At 57.0% G+C, this 19,500-nt stretch overlaps 2 protein-coding genes across 5 annotated transcripts in view; both read left to right on the forward strand.

The window, feature by feature from the left end:
* Myo5c (myosin VC) overlaps positions 1 to 1,992 on the forward strand; it is a 72,881-nt gene extending 70,889 nt beyond the window's left edge. Inside the window, exons 39-41 of one of the 2 annotated variants that reach the window (XM_023724085.1) lie at positions 32 to 206; positions 582 to 662; positions 1,529 to 1,992. In XM_023724085.1, coding sequence (XP_023579853.1) covers positions 32 to 206; positions 582 to 662; positions 1,529 to 1,681 — 409 coding nt within the window. In that variant the 3' untranslated portion in view covers positions 1,682 to 1,992. The remainder of the gene's footprint in view (positions 1 to 31; positions 207 to 581; positions 663 to 1,528) is intronic. The other variant, XM_004638989.2, reaches the window with a different exon arrangement.
* Positions 1,993 to 8,057: 6,065 nt separating this feature from the next.
* Positions 8,058 to 19,500, forward strand: part of Gnb5 (G protein subunit beta 5) — a 21,265-nt gene continuing 9,822 nt past the window's right edge. Inside the window, exons 1-2 of one of the 3 annotated variants that reach the window (XM_004639049.2) lie at positions 8,058 to 8,333; positions 10,237 to 10,348. In XM_004639049.2, coding sequence (XP_004639106.1) covers positions 8,208 to 8,333; positions 10,237 to 10,348 — 238 coding nt within the window. In that variant the 5' untranslated portion in view covers positions 8,058 to 8,207. Of the gene's footprint in view, positions 8,334 to 9,908; positions 10,140 to 10,236; positions 10,349 to 19,500 lie in introns of those variants that run through there. The other 2 variants (XM_023724090.1, XM_023724091.1) reach the window with 2 other exon arrangements.

The following is a 19,500-nucleotide window of genomic DNA, read 5'->3' on the forward strand; positions in this document are numbered from 1 at the left end:
CACATGCACGCTGCCCGCGGCTCCCACGCAGGTGCAACATCAGCTACCTGGAGGAGTGGCTGAAGGAGAAGAACTTGCAGGCCAGCGCAGCCCAGGACACCTTGGAGCCGCTCTCCCAGGTGGCCTGGCTGCTCCAGGTCAAGAAGATCACAGACAGTGACGCCGAGGAGATTGCCAAGCGCTGCAGCTCACTGTCCGCTGTGCAGGTGATGGGGCCCACTGGTGTCCTCCTGGGTCCTCGAGGACAGGTCGCTACAGTGGCCATGGCTTTGCAGGCCAAGCCAGGGGGGTGCGCCTCACTGCGTGCTCCCTGCAGAGCACACGAGCGTCCCATACCCCTTTCGCCGGCTCAGCCCCTAGCAGACACTGGCTCAGGCCCTCACAGGCAAGCACGCATGTGCCACTGCCCTGCAGGCCCAACACAGATCGTGTGTGAGGGGAGCACATAGGGATGGGACGTCCTTGCCCCCGGGGTGGCCCGTGCTGCTGCCTTCTGGGCACTCTGCCCTGGCTTCATCTGGACTTCCCCAGCAGCACGGTGCAGCCAAGCGGTCTAACCCTGGGCCATACCATGTTCCTAGATCATAAAGATCCTCAACTCCTACACACCCACAGACGACTTCGAGAAGAGAGTGACCCCGTCCTTCGTGCGCAAGGTGCAGGTGAGGCTCGAGGCTGCGTCCTCTCGTCTTTCTTGCTACATGTGGTGCAAGACACTGCTCAGAATTCACGCGATGAAACCTGGCAGTGAAGTCCACTTGCGAAACGTGCAAAGGCAGCAGAAGTGTGCGCTTCAGAATCTTCCACGTCCAGCGGGAGAGACTGGGTGGCCCAGACCGGGCTGGGAGCTGTCGGGGCCATCTGGTTCTCTGATCCTGAGTTTCTCACCAAGTTCAAGGATCCCTGGGGTCCTCGAGACCTGCCAGGGCAGTCACACAGCCCTGCTTTGTCCAAAGCAAAGTACAGATAAGCTGCAGCGTGGCCGGGGGAACGGACGCCAGACGGCTCTGGCTTCTACTAGGCACAGCTTGGGTGCTGCTGGATGTCGAGGAGGGCTGCGGAGGGTGAAGCAACACCACTTCTCACCAGGGTCTCATTGGAGAGTGCTGGATTACCTTGCACCAAGCTTAATGCTTTAGTGACTTAATAATGCAAATAGATTCCGGCTTAGTCACTAGTTGGGTAACTATCAACAGCTCCTCCAGCATGCACAGGTGCTTTGGAGCCCACATAATTTTATGAGTAGAAAGGGGTCCCGGGGCCAGAGAGTGTGGCTCTGAGCAGAGGAAGAGGACTCAGGGCAGAGGTGGCATGGAGATGGGTGCCCAGGGTCCATGAGGACAGAGAGGGATGACCGTCGCTCTGCCTATGGGAAGGACATCCTGTGGCCTGGCCCCCAAGAGGGTCCCCTGGCCCCCGAGACCCTGAAAGGCTCTCTGGCTGGAGCGGGAGCCACCGCATGACCTGCTCCTGGCCAAGCAAGGCAGGCAGTGCTGGCCTCATCCTCACCATCCCCCTGTTGTTCCAGACCCTGCTACGTGACCGGAAGGGCTCCGTGCAGCTGCTGGTGGACGCCAAGTTCCTGTTCCCTGTCACCTTCCCTTTCAGCGCCTCGCCACATGCCCTGGAGCTACTGCAGATCCCCAGCAGCTTGAAGCTGGGCTTCCTGCGCCGCCTCTAGGGACCAGAACAAGGCCTTGGGGACAGGCTCTGGGCATCACCTTGTCCTCATGGGGTGGCTGCTGTGGCTGCACAGTCCTTGTCCCCAGGAGTCTTCTCCCGGGGCTTCTACGGGACTCCTGGAGGGCTCCAGCTTCTCCCAGGTGCCCCAGGCTATTCTGTCCTCCAACAGAGTCATCGCAATGATTCACTAGTATTCCTCACACAAAAACTTCTTTCAAAACCAAGTTTATAAAAGCAACCTAAGCCAGGCCTGTGATCCCAGCACTAAGGAGGCTGAGGCAGAAGGATTACCAAAAGTTCAAGGCCAGCCTGGGCTACATAGTGAGTTCAAGACCAGCCTGAATTTTTGTCGCAAAAAAACAAAAAATAAAAACAAAGTGAACCTAATTGATTTTTCTCTATCAGCATCCAATACAGTTTTAATTTCCTCATAAAAGTAACTAAAGGGGGGCTGGTGAGATGGTTCAGTGGTCTAAAGCACCTACTTAGAACAAGCTAAGCCAAGCAAAGCACAGGGACCGCGGTTCAATCCCCCAGCACCACATGCCAGCCCGCCCGCCCCCTGGTGGGCTAAGCTGGCCACACACTAAATAAATAAATGTTTAAAAAGTAAAGGCTTATATCAGAGCCTCCTTGGAAGAAACCCGTGTGCCGAGCTTATGGGGACTAGCTGTTGCTTGTGCCCCCAACCTTCCCTTCGGGTCCCAGAAAGACCTTTCATGAGGCTTGCTGGCCTGTGCCTGGGACTCCGTCCCTTTCTGCTTTGCTGGCCGTAGGAATCCTGGCCCCTGGGTCTTTAGGGCCCTGGGTGACAGTCATGACTGTGACAGACACATCACAGGAGCGGGGGCGGTGTGTGGCTGGGACAAACCTCATCCTGCAACACACAGTGGGGTCTTTTCATTCTGTAAATGACCTTCTCTAGTTCATCTCAATGCAGTGCCCATGTCAGAGTGGAGCTAGAGCTCAGTAGTCCTTCAGACAATCAAATACACAGACACAGGAGTCAGACCAGACTTTCCCCGTGGGAAAGGACAGCCCCTCAGGGCTGGGTTCAGGGCTGTCCTTGGCAGTGCTGGGCTCCTGGTGGATCTGTCACTGCTCATTGACAGCATTTGGAAATCTCACGACAGGAAGCACATGTGGGTGCCCTGACTGTGTCACTAGGCAGGGCTGGCTGGGGCCCCACCCCCATGTGTGGGGCTCGAGCTCTGTCCAGACTGGGACCAGTGGCTGCCACACCTCAGACCCATGCCTGTCCTGCCAGTCACCCTGGGCTGGGTGCGGGGGGTGCAGCCTGATCCTGGCCAGTGGAGTCCCAGAAAACCCAGCCCATGGTCCTCACCTGCCCTGACCATCGGTTGTGAGAGGGGCCTGGGCAGGAGGAAAATGTCCCCCTGGAGATGGGTGATTGGGGTGTGCGAGAGTTTGGGGATAGGGAGTCCTGGGAAGGCTGTGGTGAGCTCACATGGGGACCTCAGCCAGGGATGCTGCCACCCTCTGGATCACCCTGATCTATGCAGCTCCTGGGGAGGTGGCTACCTGACGTCACAGGGCAGGAAGGGTCACTCACCAAGTGGTCATGGGTTGGTGGACCCAGGGATGGAGGGTGTTGGCCCGCGCATGGGCAGAAGCAGCCAGGAGGAACAGATACCAGGGCAACGACCTGGTGCTGAGGGGGGAGAGGCAGCTGAGCCAGATGCCAGGTAAGGAGATTAGACGGCCCACTCTGCACCTGCAGGCTGCAGCTCCACCTTCACGCCCGGCTCGGTGTCCTCTCCACAGAGCTGACCCCAGTCAGGTACGTGCTGGCTGCCACCCAGTGCACAGGCCCTGTGTCCCTGCCCGGGCCTTCCTGTGCCCTGTGTGTCCCTGCCCTGTTCTGTGCTCTTTCATCTACATAAATCTGTTCTGGAATAAGGTATTTTGTTTTGAATTATCTTGGTTCTGGCATCAGAAAATGAGCTAAACATCTTTAAAATCATTTAGTCCCATTTCCTTTTGTTTCATCTGGTTTTGCTTCAGTACTGGGGATCAAACCCAAGGCCTTTGCACCGAGCTACGCTGCCAGGCCTGTTTTCATTTTTTATTTGGGCACAAGGTCGTGGTAAATTGCTAATTAGCGAGATTAGGCTCGAGCAGGTGATCCTCGTGCCTCCGCTCCCTTGTGCTGGTCTCACAGGTGCGTGCCACCACACCCGGTTTATGAACTGGTTGTAGAAGCGGGGACAGCTGACTCCTCACGAGGTCCAAGTTTTCGGGTGCAGCTAGTGGGCTGGGAGGAGGCGTGGACAGCACATTTGGTGGCACAGCGGGGCACTGCGAAACGCGAGGCTCGGGGGTGCCGTCTGCCCCTCTCCTCAGGTGCACATCGCAAGCACGCGGCTGTCTGAGGGATCTGGATTGAGCACCTGCCCAGAAGGAGATGCGCTGGGCCTCGGGGAGCCCCCGCCCCCCAGAGCACCTGCCCCTCTTCCCAGCCACCTGCGGCCTGGGCTGTTCTGGTCCCCACGGCCTGCCCCACTCTCCTCGAGGCCTGGTAAAATCTTCTGCAGCCCTGGGGGCAGACCCCAGGGCCTCCCCGGAGCTGGGCCAGCACTGCGTACCGGTCCACACCTGGTCTCCGACTCGAGGTGTCCTGGGGGTGGGCAGCAGAATCAACCGAGCCTTTGATTTGCAATCTGAGAGGACTAGTGCCACGGAGGGCATTTCGTGGCTCTTCGGCTGTGAGGGTTTCCTCTTTTGAGGAAAGCGCTGGCTCAGTTCTTTTTTCCTCTAACGAGGGGAGCTCACTCTAATAGTTCACAGTGTCCCGTGGTGTAGAGTGATGCTGCCGGCTTCCCCCGGAAAGGCCCATCTGTATGTGCTGACAGAGGAAGCTCTGTGGAAAAGGAAGTAGCCAGAGGCCTCTGACCTTTTTCTCCTCAAAATGCCCACAAAGCATTGCTGTAGCAGGGAAAATTTCTCTCAAGAGAAAAGTACTATTGATGGTATTATGAGCATAACAACTAGTCACGACTGTGACAGAGCAATAAGGGACAGAGACAGGCACAGTGAGCGGATCGGTGTGACCGCTGACCACAAGGTGGGCACACCTCGACAAGGGAGAAGCGCCCTTGGGGGGCTGGGGATTTGGCGATGACTTATTCCTTGCCCTCCTTTATCTTCCCCTTCTTCGATGGCGGACACAGGACACTGAAGCCCCTTAGATCACTCTGTGCATGCCTGTGATTCGGGCAGATCCACCTCCAGGGGTGGGGTCTCCCCCGAACACTGGGAAACAGGGGACCTGCTCAAGGCCTTGGGTCTGATCCCAGCCCAGCAGAGGCGGCCCCGAGAACATGGAACGGCAGTGAACACCGCACTAAGCAAGCAGAAGGGTCAAAGCAGTGCACGAAATACAATTTCAATCCGCAGACAGTGCGCGGGTGGGAGGTGGGGGGCGCTGCGGCGGCCCCTCCCTTCCTGGACAGCACGAGCCGCTCCTAGGGTCAGGAAAGATGTAAAAATTCAGGCTGGGAAGGAGAGCGCATCTCCGCGCATTTGGAGTATCAGCGTTTCCGCCTGCTTCTCCTGCCGTCCTCAGCTGACCCCTTCCTCCCTTGCTGCCCACACAGATCAGGCTCCTGTCCCCGGCAACTCTCCCCGACCTACTTCTGCAACCATGTGGCCGGATAATCCCAGGTGCCAGGCCCTCCTAATCTTGTACCGGGTGTCCTTGGCCTGACTTGAAGCCCACTGCGCTGACAGGGTGTGTAGGAGAACAGCACAGGGGAAGCCCTTGACCTATGCTCCTTTTTTAGTTCTAATTTTAACGATAAATTTTATCAGTATAGGGGCTGGTGAGATGGCTCAGTGGTCTGAAGCACCTACTTAGAACAAGCTTAGCAAAGCACAGGGACCACGGTTCGGTTCAATCCCCCAGCACCACATGCCAGCCAGCCCCGCCCCCTGGTGGGCTGAGCTGGTCACACACACACACACACACACACACACACACACACACACAATAAATAAATAAACGAAAAAAAAAAAGAAAAAAAATTTTATCAGTATACAAAGTATAATCATAAAATACAGCAAACACATTTTTAAAAATGTGCTGAGTGCAAGACACATCGCTACAACCCCCTCCCTCCTCCCCATCAACTGAAACGTGCTTCTCCCAGGCTTCCCCCACTGCCTGCTGCTCCCGAGGCCTCTTTCCTGAGGGTCCCCACTTAGGCTGCTGTCACTGCCTTGGTGTCCCAGATTGGTTCAGGTCATTTCCCCTCCAGGGTCACTGTAACGGTGGGAGAGGCCGGAAAGAGTGTCGGGGTGCCAGACAGAGGTTAGGAATACGGAGGAGGCAGACACAGCCAGGCTCTCCGGGATGCCGGTCTGTCGCGCCGCCCCTGGCAGCCGCCCTCACCGTCCGGGCCATCGCACACCACATGGGCGCTGGCAGGGGGCTGCAGACCTGCTTCCGTGCGGGCAGGGACAGGGGATGAGGGCGTTTGAGACAAGGGGGCATGCTGGCGGAGATTCAGGGCGACAGCCTGCATCTTTTATGTTTTAAATTGAAACATCCGCCGCGTAATTTGATCACTGCTCCTGAATGTGTAACTGGAGCCCCGAGTTGCAGCCTGAAGAGCCGCGCTGAATGCCTGCGTCAGGGGCAAGAGGGGCGCACGCTCTGCAGCTCTGCACGGTCTGGCCCTTCAACACGTGGCGAGGGGGGCCAGGCCAGACGGAAAAGCGCCGGCTTAACAGCAGCAAAGTGCCGGACCCTGCTGCACACCCACGTGGCGCGGGAGCTCTCTGCAAGGCCTCTGTGGCTGCTGAGAGGATTGCACGCGTAAGCCCAAGTCAGCAGGAAAGTGCCCCCACGGAGGTACTGTGCCGGCATCGCTGCCTTACAGCGTCCCCTCTGGTGCGACAAATGAAAGGGTAAGAAGTGACACATTCCCCTCTGAGAAAGTAAAAGGCAGAGAGCTTAGGTGACTCTGCTTGGGTGAAAGGCGGCATCCAGACGCCCAGTGCGAAGGCAGGCGAGAATCAGGAGACCACCTTCTGTGCTAAGAGGGAGGTGCGGTCCGTCACCCTAGGGGGCGTCGCGGCCGCAGGACGGCTTTCGCTCTGGGGAGGCCCCCCGCCGCTAGGGGCTGGCCAAGCGCCCCCGGCTGACCGCGTCCGTCCGTGGGCTCGCCACCTCGCCCTGGCGCCTGCCTTCCTCCCTTCCGCTCCCAACCCCTGCCGGCGCCCCGTTCCCAGCTGCAGAGCGCATGGGAGCTTTTATGTCTCATTTGTTTCGGGTTTCTCCAGAGAACAGAGCCCGCCATGCTGACCTTGTGGCTCTTTTCCCCTCCCGTTATGCTCGCAGCGCGCGTCCATCTTCCTCCACGTGACTCACGCATATTTTCGGTTCATCATAGAAGAGAAACCAGGCAGTACCTACGCGTGTGATTCTCATTTACTCAGTTTACCATTATGGTCTCCAGGTGAATCCATTTCCTACAAACCATCGGAGGCAGGCATTCAGGCAGCATTCAGTGTGTGTGCAAACCACACTGTCTTCATTTACTTGTTTGCTGCTTCTGAATTTAACCATTCTGACCTGTGTTGCATTAAATACGGGTATGCAGATATCACTGTAATCTGATGCCTTTAACTCTTTCAGGAAGACGCCCAAGAATAGCTGGGTCAAACGGGTCAGGTTTCACTTTTAGAGGAATCTCCTCACTGGTTTCCATGGTAGAAACTCCCGGCTGGGCTGATTATGTCAAAATGTCCTTGGGTGGTTGCTTTAGAAATGGCTCATCAATTAAAAAGTATTCCAGGTCCTTCTTGCCTCAAAGTATTGGATATGACAAGCCAAAAACAGCCCCAAAAGTTTAGAGTTCCCCCAACACACACACACACTGCCTCGCTAGCAATTGTTTTCATAGGATTTCTTCATGATGGGAGATGAAAGCTCGGTGTCTCTATTTTGATTTCTCAAACAGCCAGCTGTGCTGAACCTTTCATTGCATGTCTGTTAGCCTTTTTGTACTGGGAGGAATGTTTTTATTTTATTTTATTTATTTTGGCAGAACCGGGGATTGAACTCATGCCCTTGTGCTTGCCAGGGAAGCACTTATTCTACTGAGCCATCTCCCTGGCCCCCAATGTATCTTTTTTTTTTTTTTTTTTTTTTTTGGGATTGAACTCAGGACCTTGCACTTGCCAGGCGAGCACTTATTCCATTGAGCTATCTCCCTGCACCCCAGGGAGGAATGTTTTTAAAAGCTTTACATCATGGCTTCCATTACCCATTAAGTTCCACCAGAAACCTGGAGCTGACTAGGCGCTGCCAGAGGGCCACCAGCTGCCAAAGCAAGCCGCTGAGGATGGCCTTCTGGCCCCTGCATGACGATAAGCACCATGCGCTCCCTGCCTCAGACAGGGGTCGATGCACCCACCCGCTGAGCAGGGAGGATGCCAAGCCCAGAGGCCCTGCTCACACCCTCTCCTCTTATTTCCTTCCAGCTTCACTGAGGAGGAAGATGTGTGACCAGACCTTTTTAGTGAATGTGTTTGGCTCCTGTGACAAATGCTTCAAACAGAGAGCCCTGAGACCGGTATTCAAGAAATCCCAGCAACTCAGCTACTGCTCGACATGTGCAGAAATTGTAAGTGCCACTTCTTACAAATGGGCATTGCCAGTCCTGGAGGGTGGTGAGAAAGCCCCAGGTCAGATGAGCTGCCCTGGAAGCTGCTAGCAGAGCCCTGTGTGGCAAGAGAACAGAACACCCCAGGGTAGGGACAGACACTCTTTGAGGGCTGCCTGGTGTCAGTCCTGCTGCTGTCCCCACCTCTGCTCTCCACTGGACAGGAATGCTAGTGGCATCTGCATCGTTTGCATTCACTGTGTCTGGCCCAACTCATTCTTTACTATCTCTAGCCTGTCTGGTCAGCAAGGAACTGAGCTAAAAGACTGGCAGATAAACACAGGGCCCTCCTCTGCATGGTCCAGGCTGCACACACAGCCCATGAGCCTTCCCCTACTGCAACCTGAGCAAAACTAGGCTCCCGCAGCCTCGATCCTATGTCTCTGGAGGGCCAAGAACAGAATGGAACTCAGGCAGTCGAGTCCACCCTAGAGGCGGCCACGCACGGGCTTTCGTGCAAAGTGTGGCTGCAGCCCTGGGAATGGGTCTTGTCTGGAGAATTTGCAACTGGGCTAAGCATTGCAGTCGAGCAGCGCCCCCACCTGTTAGGAAGTGGTAAAGCACTCTGTCCGCTAGGCCAAAGGGAAATAGCTTCACGTTGTGGTGCAGTGCTGTGTGTGCAAAGGAGCAGGGCTTGCTTGGTGCATGGTGCTGGTTCTAATGCCTCTTCAGGCCAGGCAGAAAGCAGCACATTTGTTCTAGACCTGGTTCTGCAGACCGAAAGTGGGACCTTCAGGACCTGGGCCTGTCCCTCCAGCTTTGGCTAATCCTGTACTTCTCTTTCATGAACGACTGCCCCTGCGGCAGGAGCAGCCCCGAATCCCGACCGCGGGTCCCCCATACTCCGAGCCCCGCCTGGAGGGTCCCCGTGTTCATTGTTGTCTGGCGGAGGGGACAGGCCCAGGTCCTGAAGGTGACCCTAGAAGGAGGTGACGACACAGTCCCTTGATGGACCAGATCCCGCTAGAACACGCACAGCCCAGGCTTCTGTGACATCCCGCCGTCTCACTTCGAGAGAGACCCCGCGGCTCTGCAACCTTGTGTGGCTAAGTTCCTACGCAAGTGCTAGGGCCGACTCTCCCAGGACCCTGGGGGAAGGGACCTGTAGGCGTGGAGCGCCACTGCCCGGAGCCCACAGACCCACACTTTCCATGCACACACCCCACGGCGGCCCGGTGGCCCTGGCCAGGGAAGCGCAGGCGCGGCCAGGGAATCCTGTGCTCGTGACTGTGGGTGTCACCTGAACGCCTTGTTGTGGAAGGCACCAAGGTACCCGCGGCCTCAAGGACTCCTCTGGGTGTCCTCCCTGTGCCACCCAGGGGCCACCCTGCTCCTACCTCTCCATGAGTGACCCAGGAGGGGCCACGGTTTGTGCTCGGGAATCGCTGCACACGCTATCATGTGTACCCTGGCAGTGGAGCGCCTGCTGGTGACTGAACTACTGCGGAGACCTTGGGTACCCGAGGGCTCGGCGCCCAGCTCCGCCCTAGGTCTGGGGCTGCAGGGAGGGTGCGCATGCGCACAGCGGGCGGAGCCCGGCCGCGGTCCCTGCGCATCTGGGTCCCCACCGCTCTGGGGGGCACACCCGGCCGTGCTCTCCATCGGGTCTGCGCATTCGCCGGGGTGAGGGGCAGTGTCGCTGCTTCCCGGGAGCGGGGAGACCCGAGTAGGGCCCAGTCCGGCCTGCACCTCTAGTGTCCACCGACTCACGCCGCGTCTCAAAGCCTGTTTCCCCGGAGAAATCAAGATTCTCCCGTCTCCCGCACGGTTTGCGCAAGCACGGCACGTGGGCACAGGTGGGGGCGGGGCCTGCGCTGCGGTCCCCGCGGCTCATGCCCGGTCCCTGTTCCCGCTGTCCCCAAAGATGGCCACGGACGGGCTGCACGAGAGCGAGACGCTGGCGGCGCTGCGCAGCGAGGCGGAGAGCCTGAAGGGCAGGCTGGAGGAGGAGCGCGCCAAGCTGCACGACGTGGAGCGTGAGCTCAGTGGCGCGGGGGAGGGGCGGGGGGCAGCGCATCGCGGCCGGGCGGCTCCATCCGGCGGCTCCTGCGCCGAATGCGGGGACCTACACGGCAGGCGGCCGCTGCCGAATGGGGTGCAGGGTCGCGGGTCATGGTCCTTCCGGGCCGGGGTCTCCGCCTCAGTCCGTGCCCCCACCTGCTCCCTCCGGGGAGCAGCGCGGCCTCTGCTGGGCGGGAACCTCCGGTGTCTCCGCTGCGGCGCTGGGACCAGAGAATTGGTCACAAGACCAGCCGCCCCCTCTGGGGCGCCCCCGGCTCCGGCCATCACTGCAGCAAAAGAGGGGCAGTGGCCTCCAGGCTGTGTTAGCTGCTTCCTACCGGAAGAGCGGCAGTCGCCAGGAAACTTCCCGGCGCCCCCAGGATGTCCCATCGGGCTCCATTGTCTGCACGAGGCCCGGGACTGCAGAGAGGAAACTGAGGGAGGGCGGATCGGGCCTCATCATCCCCCCACCAAAGCTGTTGCTGGCATCAGAGACAAAGCGGCATGGGCTTGGGGAGGCACGGGCGGGGCCTGCAGATCTGGAGACCTGATCTGGAGACGCTGTGGGCACCAGGAGGGTGCCGGAAGTGGGTTCTCCGAGCTCACCTCTGGACAGATAGGGAAACTGAGGCACAGCCAGCTGATAATGAGGCCACAGCTCCCAGCCTTCCCTGCCCTGGCCTCTAGGGTTCACAGTGGGGGACCCCAGAAGTCCCTGGTAGTTCAGCCTTCTCTGGAATGTGGGACCTGCCCTGTGGGGGTGGGGGGGGCAGCTTTCCTCGGGGGACCCCGTTCCCCGAGCCTGTGCCAGCTTTGGATAGGAAAAGCAAGCCTTGCCATTTCCTAGGCGGGGTGCATCGAAGGATGGGGGTATGGGCTTCCTTGGACCCCAGTTAGGGCCAAGTGGCCCTCAAGACAAGCCCTGGCCAAACGAAGGCCAGGAAGGAGGAGCAGAGGCCCACCCCAGCGCAGAGAGAGTGTGCAGGACTCGCAGGGGTGCCCATGTGAGGCAAGTGCAGGCAGTGACCTGCAGTGGGGTGTGAGGAGTGGGGTGTGGAGGATTGGATTTTTGACCCTGAGGGGCTGGGGCTACTGGAGATTTGAGGGTGACCAGGGTGCAGACACCTCTGCTCCTTCCCAGGGACACCCTGGGCAGCCTGCCCTGCTTCTGCCAGAGGTGGCCCTGGGTGGAGGTGTCAGAGCTCCCCTGCCTGTCCCCAGCTCCTTCCCTGAGTGTTGCAGCCTCAGCTCCACACCAGATTGGGACCGGGAGCTGCTACATTGCCTGTGAAGTCCCACATAGGTGCAGCCAGGGCCACCACACCTGCGCACTTACCTGTCCCTGAATTCCCTTAAGAAAGAGCAGACGGGCTTGACACAGGAACGTGGTCAGATTGGAATCTTGCGTCTGGCTCAAGGGTGACCAGGGTTCAGCTTGGGAGTTAGGCTGCCTCTGCTGACCAGTGGCCCTGGAGCAAGGGATCCAGAGCTGGGGCAAGAGGACGGGAGCTGTCAGGCCAGGGAGGCAGGGACAACAGACGCTTTGCTACCCGTGCCTCTCCTGCAGCCAGCCTACAGCAGCAGCCCTGTGAGTGGTAGGCCCACTTCCTACTTCTGCAGCCCAGGCTGCTTCATGGAGGCCCGGATCTTCCCTGTGGCATATGAGGACTGTCCCTTCTTGATGCAGGCCACAGTGAGGTTTCCAGAACCTGGTGAGGGCATCGGCTGGATGCCAGAGGTTGTGGCTTATTCATGAGCAGAATGTGCAAGAGGCCTCTACCTTTGTCCTTTTTTTTTTTTCCTGTTTGTTTTGTTTTTCTTATTTTGCAGTACTGGGAACAAAGAGCCTTCACAGAGCCATGTCCCCCAAACTTTTATTTTTTGTTTTGAGGCAGGATCTCATTAAGTCACTGCATGGAGTAGCCCATGCCGGGCTGAAGCTTGTGACCCTCCTGCCTCAGCCTCCCAGAGAGCTAGGATAACACACGTGCACCACATGCCTGCTGCTGTACATTCTTGCGCTGTGGTTGTGCGGATGGCCCTGCAGCCCCTGCTCCCCAGTGAGACCTCTTCAGCCACAGGTGGAGGTGACCAGCTCATCCCAGTTTGCCAGGGACTTTTGGATTTACAATGCTCTTGGGCCTCAGGCCCACTCTGCTTTTGGATTGGGTTTGCCCAAAGCCTTGGCTTTAAGAACCTAATACAACAAAACCAAGGTCCCTAAACTAGGAGAGGGGAGCAAGCGTTTCCCAACTGCAGGACCCAACTCCGGCACCCTGTTGATACAGAGGAAAGAAACTCCCAGCCTGAAACATACGTGAGCTGAGATTGTGGTCTCTAAAGCCAAAGAAGGAATTTTAGGAATGACAGAGGTTAAGAGCAGAATATATTTAAGGGAAAGAAAACTTCTGCGAGACAGAGGGAGTGAGGGGAAGGGAGAGAGAGGCGAGACAGACACGAACCAAGTGGGTTGCCCTGGAACCTGCTTCTTCTGGGAATTTTTATAGAGCAAATTCAGGAGGTGAGGCGGGTTCAAGGTGAGGAACTTGAGAACTCATAAGGTGGACAAAACTGTGGTCAACGCATTAATTGTTCAGGTAAAATTGGTTAAATTGAGGTTAAATGGGCAAGTGAATACAGAGCAGGGGTTTTTCCTGTAGGGGGTTGGGTTAGTGACTCTTCCTGATTTTCTCAAGGTGATAGAGACCTACTTAGAAAACCAATCCCTAATGTCTGTCCAGAGCAAGGTATGTGGCCGCATTTGTTTAACCTCTGGCCTAGAGGTCTGGCCCTCAGGGAGGTACCTATCTCTCCCACAGCTGCAAGGTGAGGCATCTCGTCTCCTATACCAGCTCCTTTGAGGGCTGCCCCATGTGGCTGCCCAGAATATTTCTATAAACTCAGCTGCCTATGACACAGACACCAGCATCCCCTCTGGGCCTCACCCCAGCATCACCCTGGGCCAGCCTGAGAGGAAGTGGCCTTTGGGGGCTGCCAGTGTCCCCGCTGCCGTAAGCCTGTGTTTACTTGCTGTGCGGCCATGGAGAGCCCTGTTCAGTGACTCCTCGGGGTCCTGGAGGCTGGTCCTGGGCGTGGTGGGGAAGAGCCCGCTGCAGGGCCTCTAGAGGCATCTGCAGCCCTCGTGTTACTCTGACCACTGCCTCAGAGTCACATCATCTCTGACCCTAACCCTGCACCCTGCACCTCCCTCTTAACAGGAACCTTTGGTTCTGCTGGGCCCACCTGGAAGACACAACCCAGGATGAGCTCCTGTCTCGGGGCCCCCCTTAGGCAGATCTGCAACCTCATGATTGAGTGGTGGCATTGCCTGTGCTGTGTGGGCGCCCTCAGGAGCCAGGGACGGGGATGTGGGCATCTGCAGGGCTGTGACTGCACCTAGCCCACAGCTCTGATCTGCTGCTCTCCCCGAGGGCTACACAGAGCTGCAGTCTGCATTTCAAAGAATGAAAAGGAAGTCCATGAATACATATGTGGAAGGTGTGAGATTTTTATTAGGTTAAAATACCAAAAACAGCGGGGGAGATAGCTCAGCAGGAGTATAGGCTTCCCTGGCAAGCGAAGGGCCTGAGTTCAATCCCCGGTTCCACAAAAAAAAAAAAAAAAAAAAAAAAGCAAAGTTCCAAGTGGTGATGCTGTCAGAGTCCCATTGGCTTCAATAGGAGACATATGTACATGTGGGAGCCTGCGTCTAAAGCCAAGCAGAACCCCAGCGTCCAGAGGGGTTCGGAGGTGGAGCCACTCCTCTGTGCCGTGACCACTTTGCAGCAAGCTGTAGTTCAGGATGGGCCTTTAAGAAAAAAAGAGAGGAAGCAGAGAGGGAGGCAAAAGCAGTTCAGCTCTAAAGGTATTTAATGTGGCATTTGCCGGAGGAGCAAGGGTGCAGAAGACAGAGCGGGGACCAGGAGAGCACAGGTGCAGCCCTGGGCCACATTGGAGCCATCCTGGGTTCCAGCCCCTCGGCAGCTTCTAACTCTGCGGGGACAGAGCAGCCCCAGAGCACCAGGCAGTGTTGGCCCGAGGGCTGCAGACAAGCCCCTGGCAGGCTTCCAGCTGAGAGCAGCGCACTTTGCCACCATTCTAAATGTATCGGAAAGGCTTACCTCAGATGCATTGTTGCCTGGGCCTGGGCCCCTTCTCATTTTACGCTGAGAGAAAAATATAGCAGCAAGCATCTTTGTAGACCAGCCTGGTCTGTTGGCTTGCTCCAGTATTCAGACGAGATGGTTCCTGGGTCCCTGCAGGTCCCACCTACCATGCAGCCTCTGGCTCTGCCACCACAGTGGTCAGAGAGCAGATGGCCCAGCTGCTTCCCCACTGTGCCCTACCCCAGCTCTGGTATGCGAATGTCGTCAGCAAACCTCCGAGGACACTAATATTCCCACAGGGTGCTCTGCCTCTCAGCCCTTTGGGCTTCTAGGTGGAGCCTCGGTGTTGGGAGCTGGCCAAGCGCCCTGTCTTGTGGGCGAGCGTACAGGAAAGGCACAAATGAAAGGCAGCGTGCAGTGTGGTTTGAGGGGGTTCTGGAAGTCAGAGCTGCCTGGGCGCTAAGACCAGAGCTTCTCTGGACTGCCCATGCTTATTGGATCCTTCCCAAGTCAAGGGGTGCAGGAAGTGGAGGGCGTGTCTGAGGCAAAAGTCCACAGCTGAGCGGACCCTGAGAAGTTAGAACCAAGACAGGCCAAGCAGCAAGCCTCCCTGATGGGAGAACCGTCCTGTCTCTTGGGTTGGCGGTTACTGCCCTGGAGTAGGAGTGAGCCCAGTGCCCTCAGTTGCGGCCTTGTGTCGCAGCCTTCAGGGACTGTGGACCGGGCTTTCCCTACACAGCCAGAGAGCACTGAGGGCAACAGCCTAACCCTGGCACAACCTGGACCCCACACCTCGAGGTAGAACTTGTGTGCCTGACGGGGGGTGAAGGTGATCTGGGCGTGCGGCTCTGTGGTAGGCACCTGGCTGGCAGGCATGAGGCCCTGGGCACCCTCCCCAGCGCCAGAGACGAGACCTCAGTCTGGAGACAGCAGCAATACGGCAGCTATAGGCAGCGCTTGCAGGCCTTTGTACAGCATCCTGTAGCCCCCACGTTTGCTTCTCCCGCACCCCTAGTGTGTGCCCGGCCTTGCACTTACTGGGGGGGATCAGTACCAATCGCTCTGCTCCAAAAGGTGGCCTCTTTCATTTGGGAAACGTTCATGCTGTGCTCTTGCACCAAGGAAACAGTTTTTAAAAGTAAAAAGTACGTGCTTCTCTCTGCGGGGAGGTGGACCCCGGGCCCTGCATGTGTGACGCAGTCATTCCATCACAGAGCTACATCCCTAGCCCTTTTTTTTGTAATGTGATTCTGAGGCAAGGCTGTGCTGAGTTGCCGGGGCTGGCTTTGAGCTTTCACCCACCTGCCTCAGCCTCCCAGGTAGCTGTGTCACCATGCTCAGCCACACTGAATGAGTAAAAGTAGCTTTGGGTATTTGGTCCCCTTCATTCCTTGCTCTACCACATAGTGGCTGTCATAGTGGCTACCACATAGTTGCTGGTGCACAGCTGTAATCCCAGAACTAGAGAGACTGAGGCAGGAGGGTTGCTGTGAGTTCAAGGCCAGCCTAAACTGCACAGCAAGCTACTGTCTGAAAAAAGGAACATTCAGAGTTTGTTCACGCTTCAGCCTTCTTTTTTTTTCTTCTTCTTAATCTAGTATGGAAAGAGGGAAAGTACCTCGTATGTTTTCACTTTGTAAATGTTTGCATTTAAATTTTTATGTATGGACCTGCATGCAATATGAGATATGATTTTTTTTAAATGTGCTGACTATTGAAATGTCTTAAGTACATACTACAGTAAAAGACACACGTCATTCACCTTCCTCGCGGTGCTCGCCTGGCCGCAGCGCAGTGCTGAGGTTCGTGCGCAGTGGGCGATGCGTCCTCATCGCCCCACGGGCCCCGCAGGCCCACCACGAGGAAAGGGCACTTGCATGGCTGGGTGTGGAGTGGCAGGGCAGGGCAGGAGCCATCTCGGAGGTCCTGGTGTCCCTGCCCCAGCAACTTCACCTGATCGCAGATGCTTGGCAGCTGAGGAAGAGAGGAGAGGCAGTGGGAGGGAGGGACCAGCAGGAAGGGACAGGGCTCAGAGCTCTGTTGGGCCACCAGGAGCAGCGGCCTGCACCAGCCGGGTTGACTGGGACAGAGTTCACCAAGGCCACTCAGTTTATTCCTGTTGGTGCTTCAGTGACTACAGCTTAGTCGCCGGCTGCAGAATGTCACATTTGACATTTGTCCCTTTGCACTGGGCTGGATACTGAGTCTGGCAGCCCCTGAGAGTGCAGGAAAGTGAGCCAGCTGGTGCTTGGTAGGGCAGGGCTTTGGCCACATCCTCAGACCCTGGAACTGCCTGCCCTGCTCTGTGCAGCCCTGGGAGCCCTCAGTGACTGGGCCCCTGCGGGGGGTCCCTGGCAGCAAGCAGTGAGGTGCTCCTCATGTCTCTAAGAAAAATTAGGCCCAGGAAGGACAAGCATCTGAAGGCAAAGGGAACGCCCTTCTGCCCCAAACTGTTCCCACAAATGACGTAAGGAATGTATTTAGCTGGTTTCTAGATTAAATGGTTGCAGGATTTGGCAGCTAGAGACAGCATGGAGTGGGTTGGGAGCGAATCTGTGCGTGGGGAGAAACCTGCAGTGGGAGAAAGGAATTACTGGTTGGTTGTGTTCAGGTTCCTGTTATGTAAGGGAAGCCCCGTTCACATGGGCAAGGCCACTTTTCTTTCTAAAGAGGACAGAAGGGCTCCGGTTAAGCAGGTGCGGTACCAGGAGAAGGGGGAATACCCACGTACACCTCTTGGTGCCGCCTGCACAGGGCCTGCCCTGCCCAGTGCTGCTGTGTGAGAGCCCGTAACGCACCAGGTGCCTTCTGGGCCTAAGCTCCACTCTGTGGGCTCTGGGAGCGCTCGTGCGCCCTGTGTCTTTCTTGTCTTTCTTGAGACAGGGTCTTGCTAAGTTGCCCATCCTGGCCTTCACTTGTGATCCTTCTGCCTCAGCCCTGCGTAACTGAGGTTTCAGGTGTGCACCACTGCACACGACTGACACATTTTTCACAGCTTGGATTTTCAGTCTTTTGCACACTTTTGTTCTTTCATCCGAATGAAGTAGGTGCCTAAAAGGAACCAAGACTTCCTGGAGAAGTCCTGATTTCGGCGTGGGTCAGAGGGAGCGGAGGGCTTGGGATGGGAGGAGCTGAGAACGGAGCAGAGTTGGGAGGTTCCAGAGAGTGTGATGGGCTCTGTGGGCGGCAGCACCCCTGGCAGTTCTCACCCTTAGGTGCTGAGCACACAAAGCACCTGCATCCTTGCTAATAGACCCCAAGGCCCAAATCCGTGGGGAGGAGGAGAAGCCCCTCCTTGGAGCAGAAAGCAGGGCAAGGGCCTGGAACGGCCCCTGCTTGTACCAAGTGACAAGGCCCTGCTGGGCCACTCACAGATGTCACAGTGCAGGTGCCACGGTGCCCAGCCACCACCATGATATCAGGTCTCAGATCGTCCCACCACAGAGGTCCCCAGGTGCTGCCAGAGGCCAGTGCTCACAGGCACCAGGTGGGGTGTGGACCGCTAGAGCGGGCGGCAGGCATACCTGGCGCGCAGGGCTTCCCTGTCCCCACCATAGTGCATGAGCCGGACCTTAGCTCCAGCACGTGCTGGACAGTCTGGGAGTCCAGTGCAGCAGAGGGCCGGGTGGGGCTTTGCCATGAAGGTTGCCATGGGCCAGTGGCATGTCCCTGGGCCCTCGCCAAGGCTGTGGTGCCACCTCAGTGCCAGCTTCAGTCACTGGTCCATGGTCAGTTAAGGGAGCATGGTGAGGAAGCTTCCTCAGGGAAGGCCTCTCCAGAAGGTACTCGGTCGTAGTTCAGAGCCCAGCACGGCTCTTGGGAGGAGGCCACGGGTGGCCTAACTGTCACAGCTCCTACAGGCACAGATCGGCACTGAGCCTGGTTCCCTTTTGGCCAGGCGGAGGGTTCCAGGGAAGGAGGCAAGGACCAGACCTCTGTACTCACGCGGGCAGGGTGTGACCCTCAGGTTTCTTGCCTGTGGTCCCTGCCAGGCATTGCAGGGTGCTCGATCACCGCCTGCTGAAGCCCAGGGAAGCCCTCGGGAAAGCAGGGTCCAGGCTTGCAGATCCTGGGCCTGGTGGTGTGGTGGGGGAATCAGGCGCATGGCCTGTTCTTCCCTCTGTATTTGTGGTGTGGTCAGAAACCGTGACTATCTCCGTGTTTTTCTAATAGAGTTACAGGCACATTTCCATGAACCCCTTGAAGGCTCAGGATGCTGTGGTTCAACCCCCAGATCTTCATGCCTTACCAGACCTGACCTTAAGGCATCCCGAGTCATCAAATAAATAAATAAATAATAAAAAAAAAAATAACAATCCAAAGGCTCAGGATTCTGTGGTTCAGTCTTCATGAATGAGCTCCTGAGATTGCCTTCCCTTGCTTCAGACACAGTCATCCCCCATTCTTGGCACTTGCCAAGTTTTCTCTCATGAGAGTCTTTAGTTGCACTGTGGCAGCTGCCTCCATGTCCTGAGCGGATTTACAGCGTCCCCCATACATGGTCCTTTTGACTGGGAAGAGCCGAGTCGGGTGAACAGGGTAAGTGAGGACGCGGCGTCACATTTGCACGAGCTGCCTTTCCATTAGCCGGCACACAGCAGCAGCAGCGTTCACTGCATTTCTGGTCACACCTCAGAGACATCAGGAAAGAGCACTCCAGAGCCACCTCAGGCTATGTGTGTGTGTGTGTGTGTGTGTGTGTGTGTGTGTGTGTAGGTGTCACTACACAGCTGGGACTCATAGTGATCCTGTCTTCTGCCTCCCTAGTGCTGGAGAGCTGCTTCAGAAAGTGGCGAGAACAATAGGGTAGCCATACGTGGTGGCACATGCCTGTAATCCCAGCACTTGGGAGGCTGAGGCAGGAATATCATTTCAAGTTTGAGACCATCCTGAGCTACAGAATGAGCTCAAAGCCAGCCTGCATGGCGAGACCATGTCACACACACACACACACACACACACAAATCATGGTAGGGTATGGGATGCTTGTGTTCAGACTGGGGGGTAGTACTTTTGTGGCA

This window comes from Octodon degus, unplaced genomic scaffold (assembly GCF_000260255.1).
Source record: "Octodon degus isolate 3935 unplaced genomic scaffold, OctDeg1.0 scaffold00105, whole genome shotgun sequence".
Lineage (NCBI taxonomy): Eukaryota > Metazoa > Chordata > Mammalia > Rodentia > Octodontidae > Octodon > Octodon degus.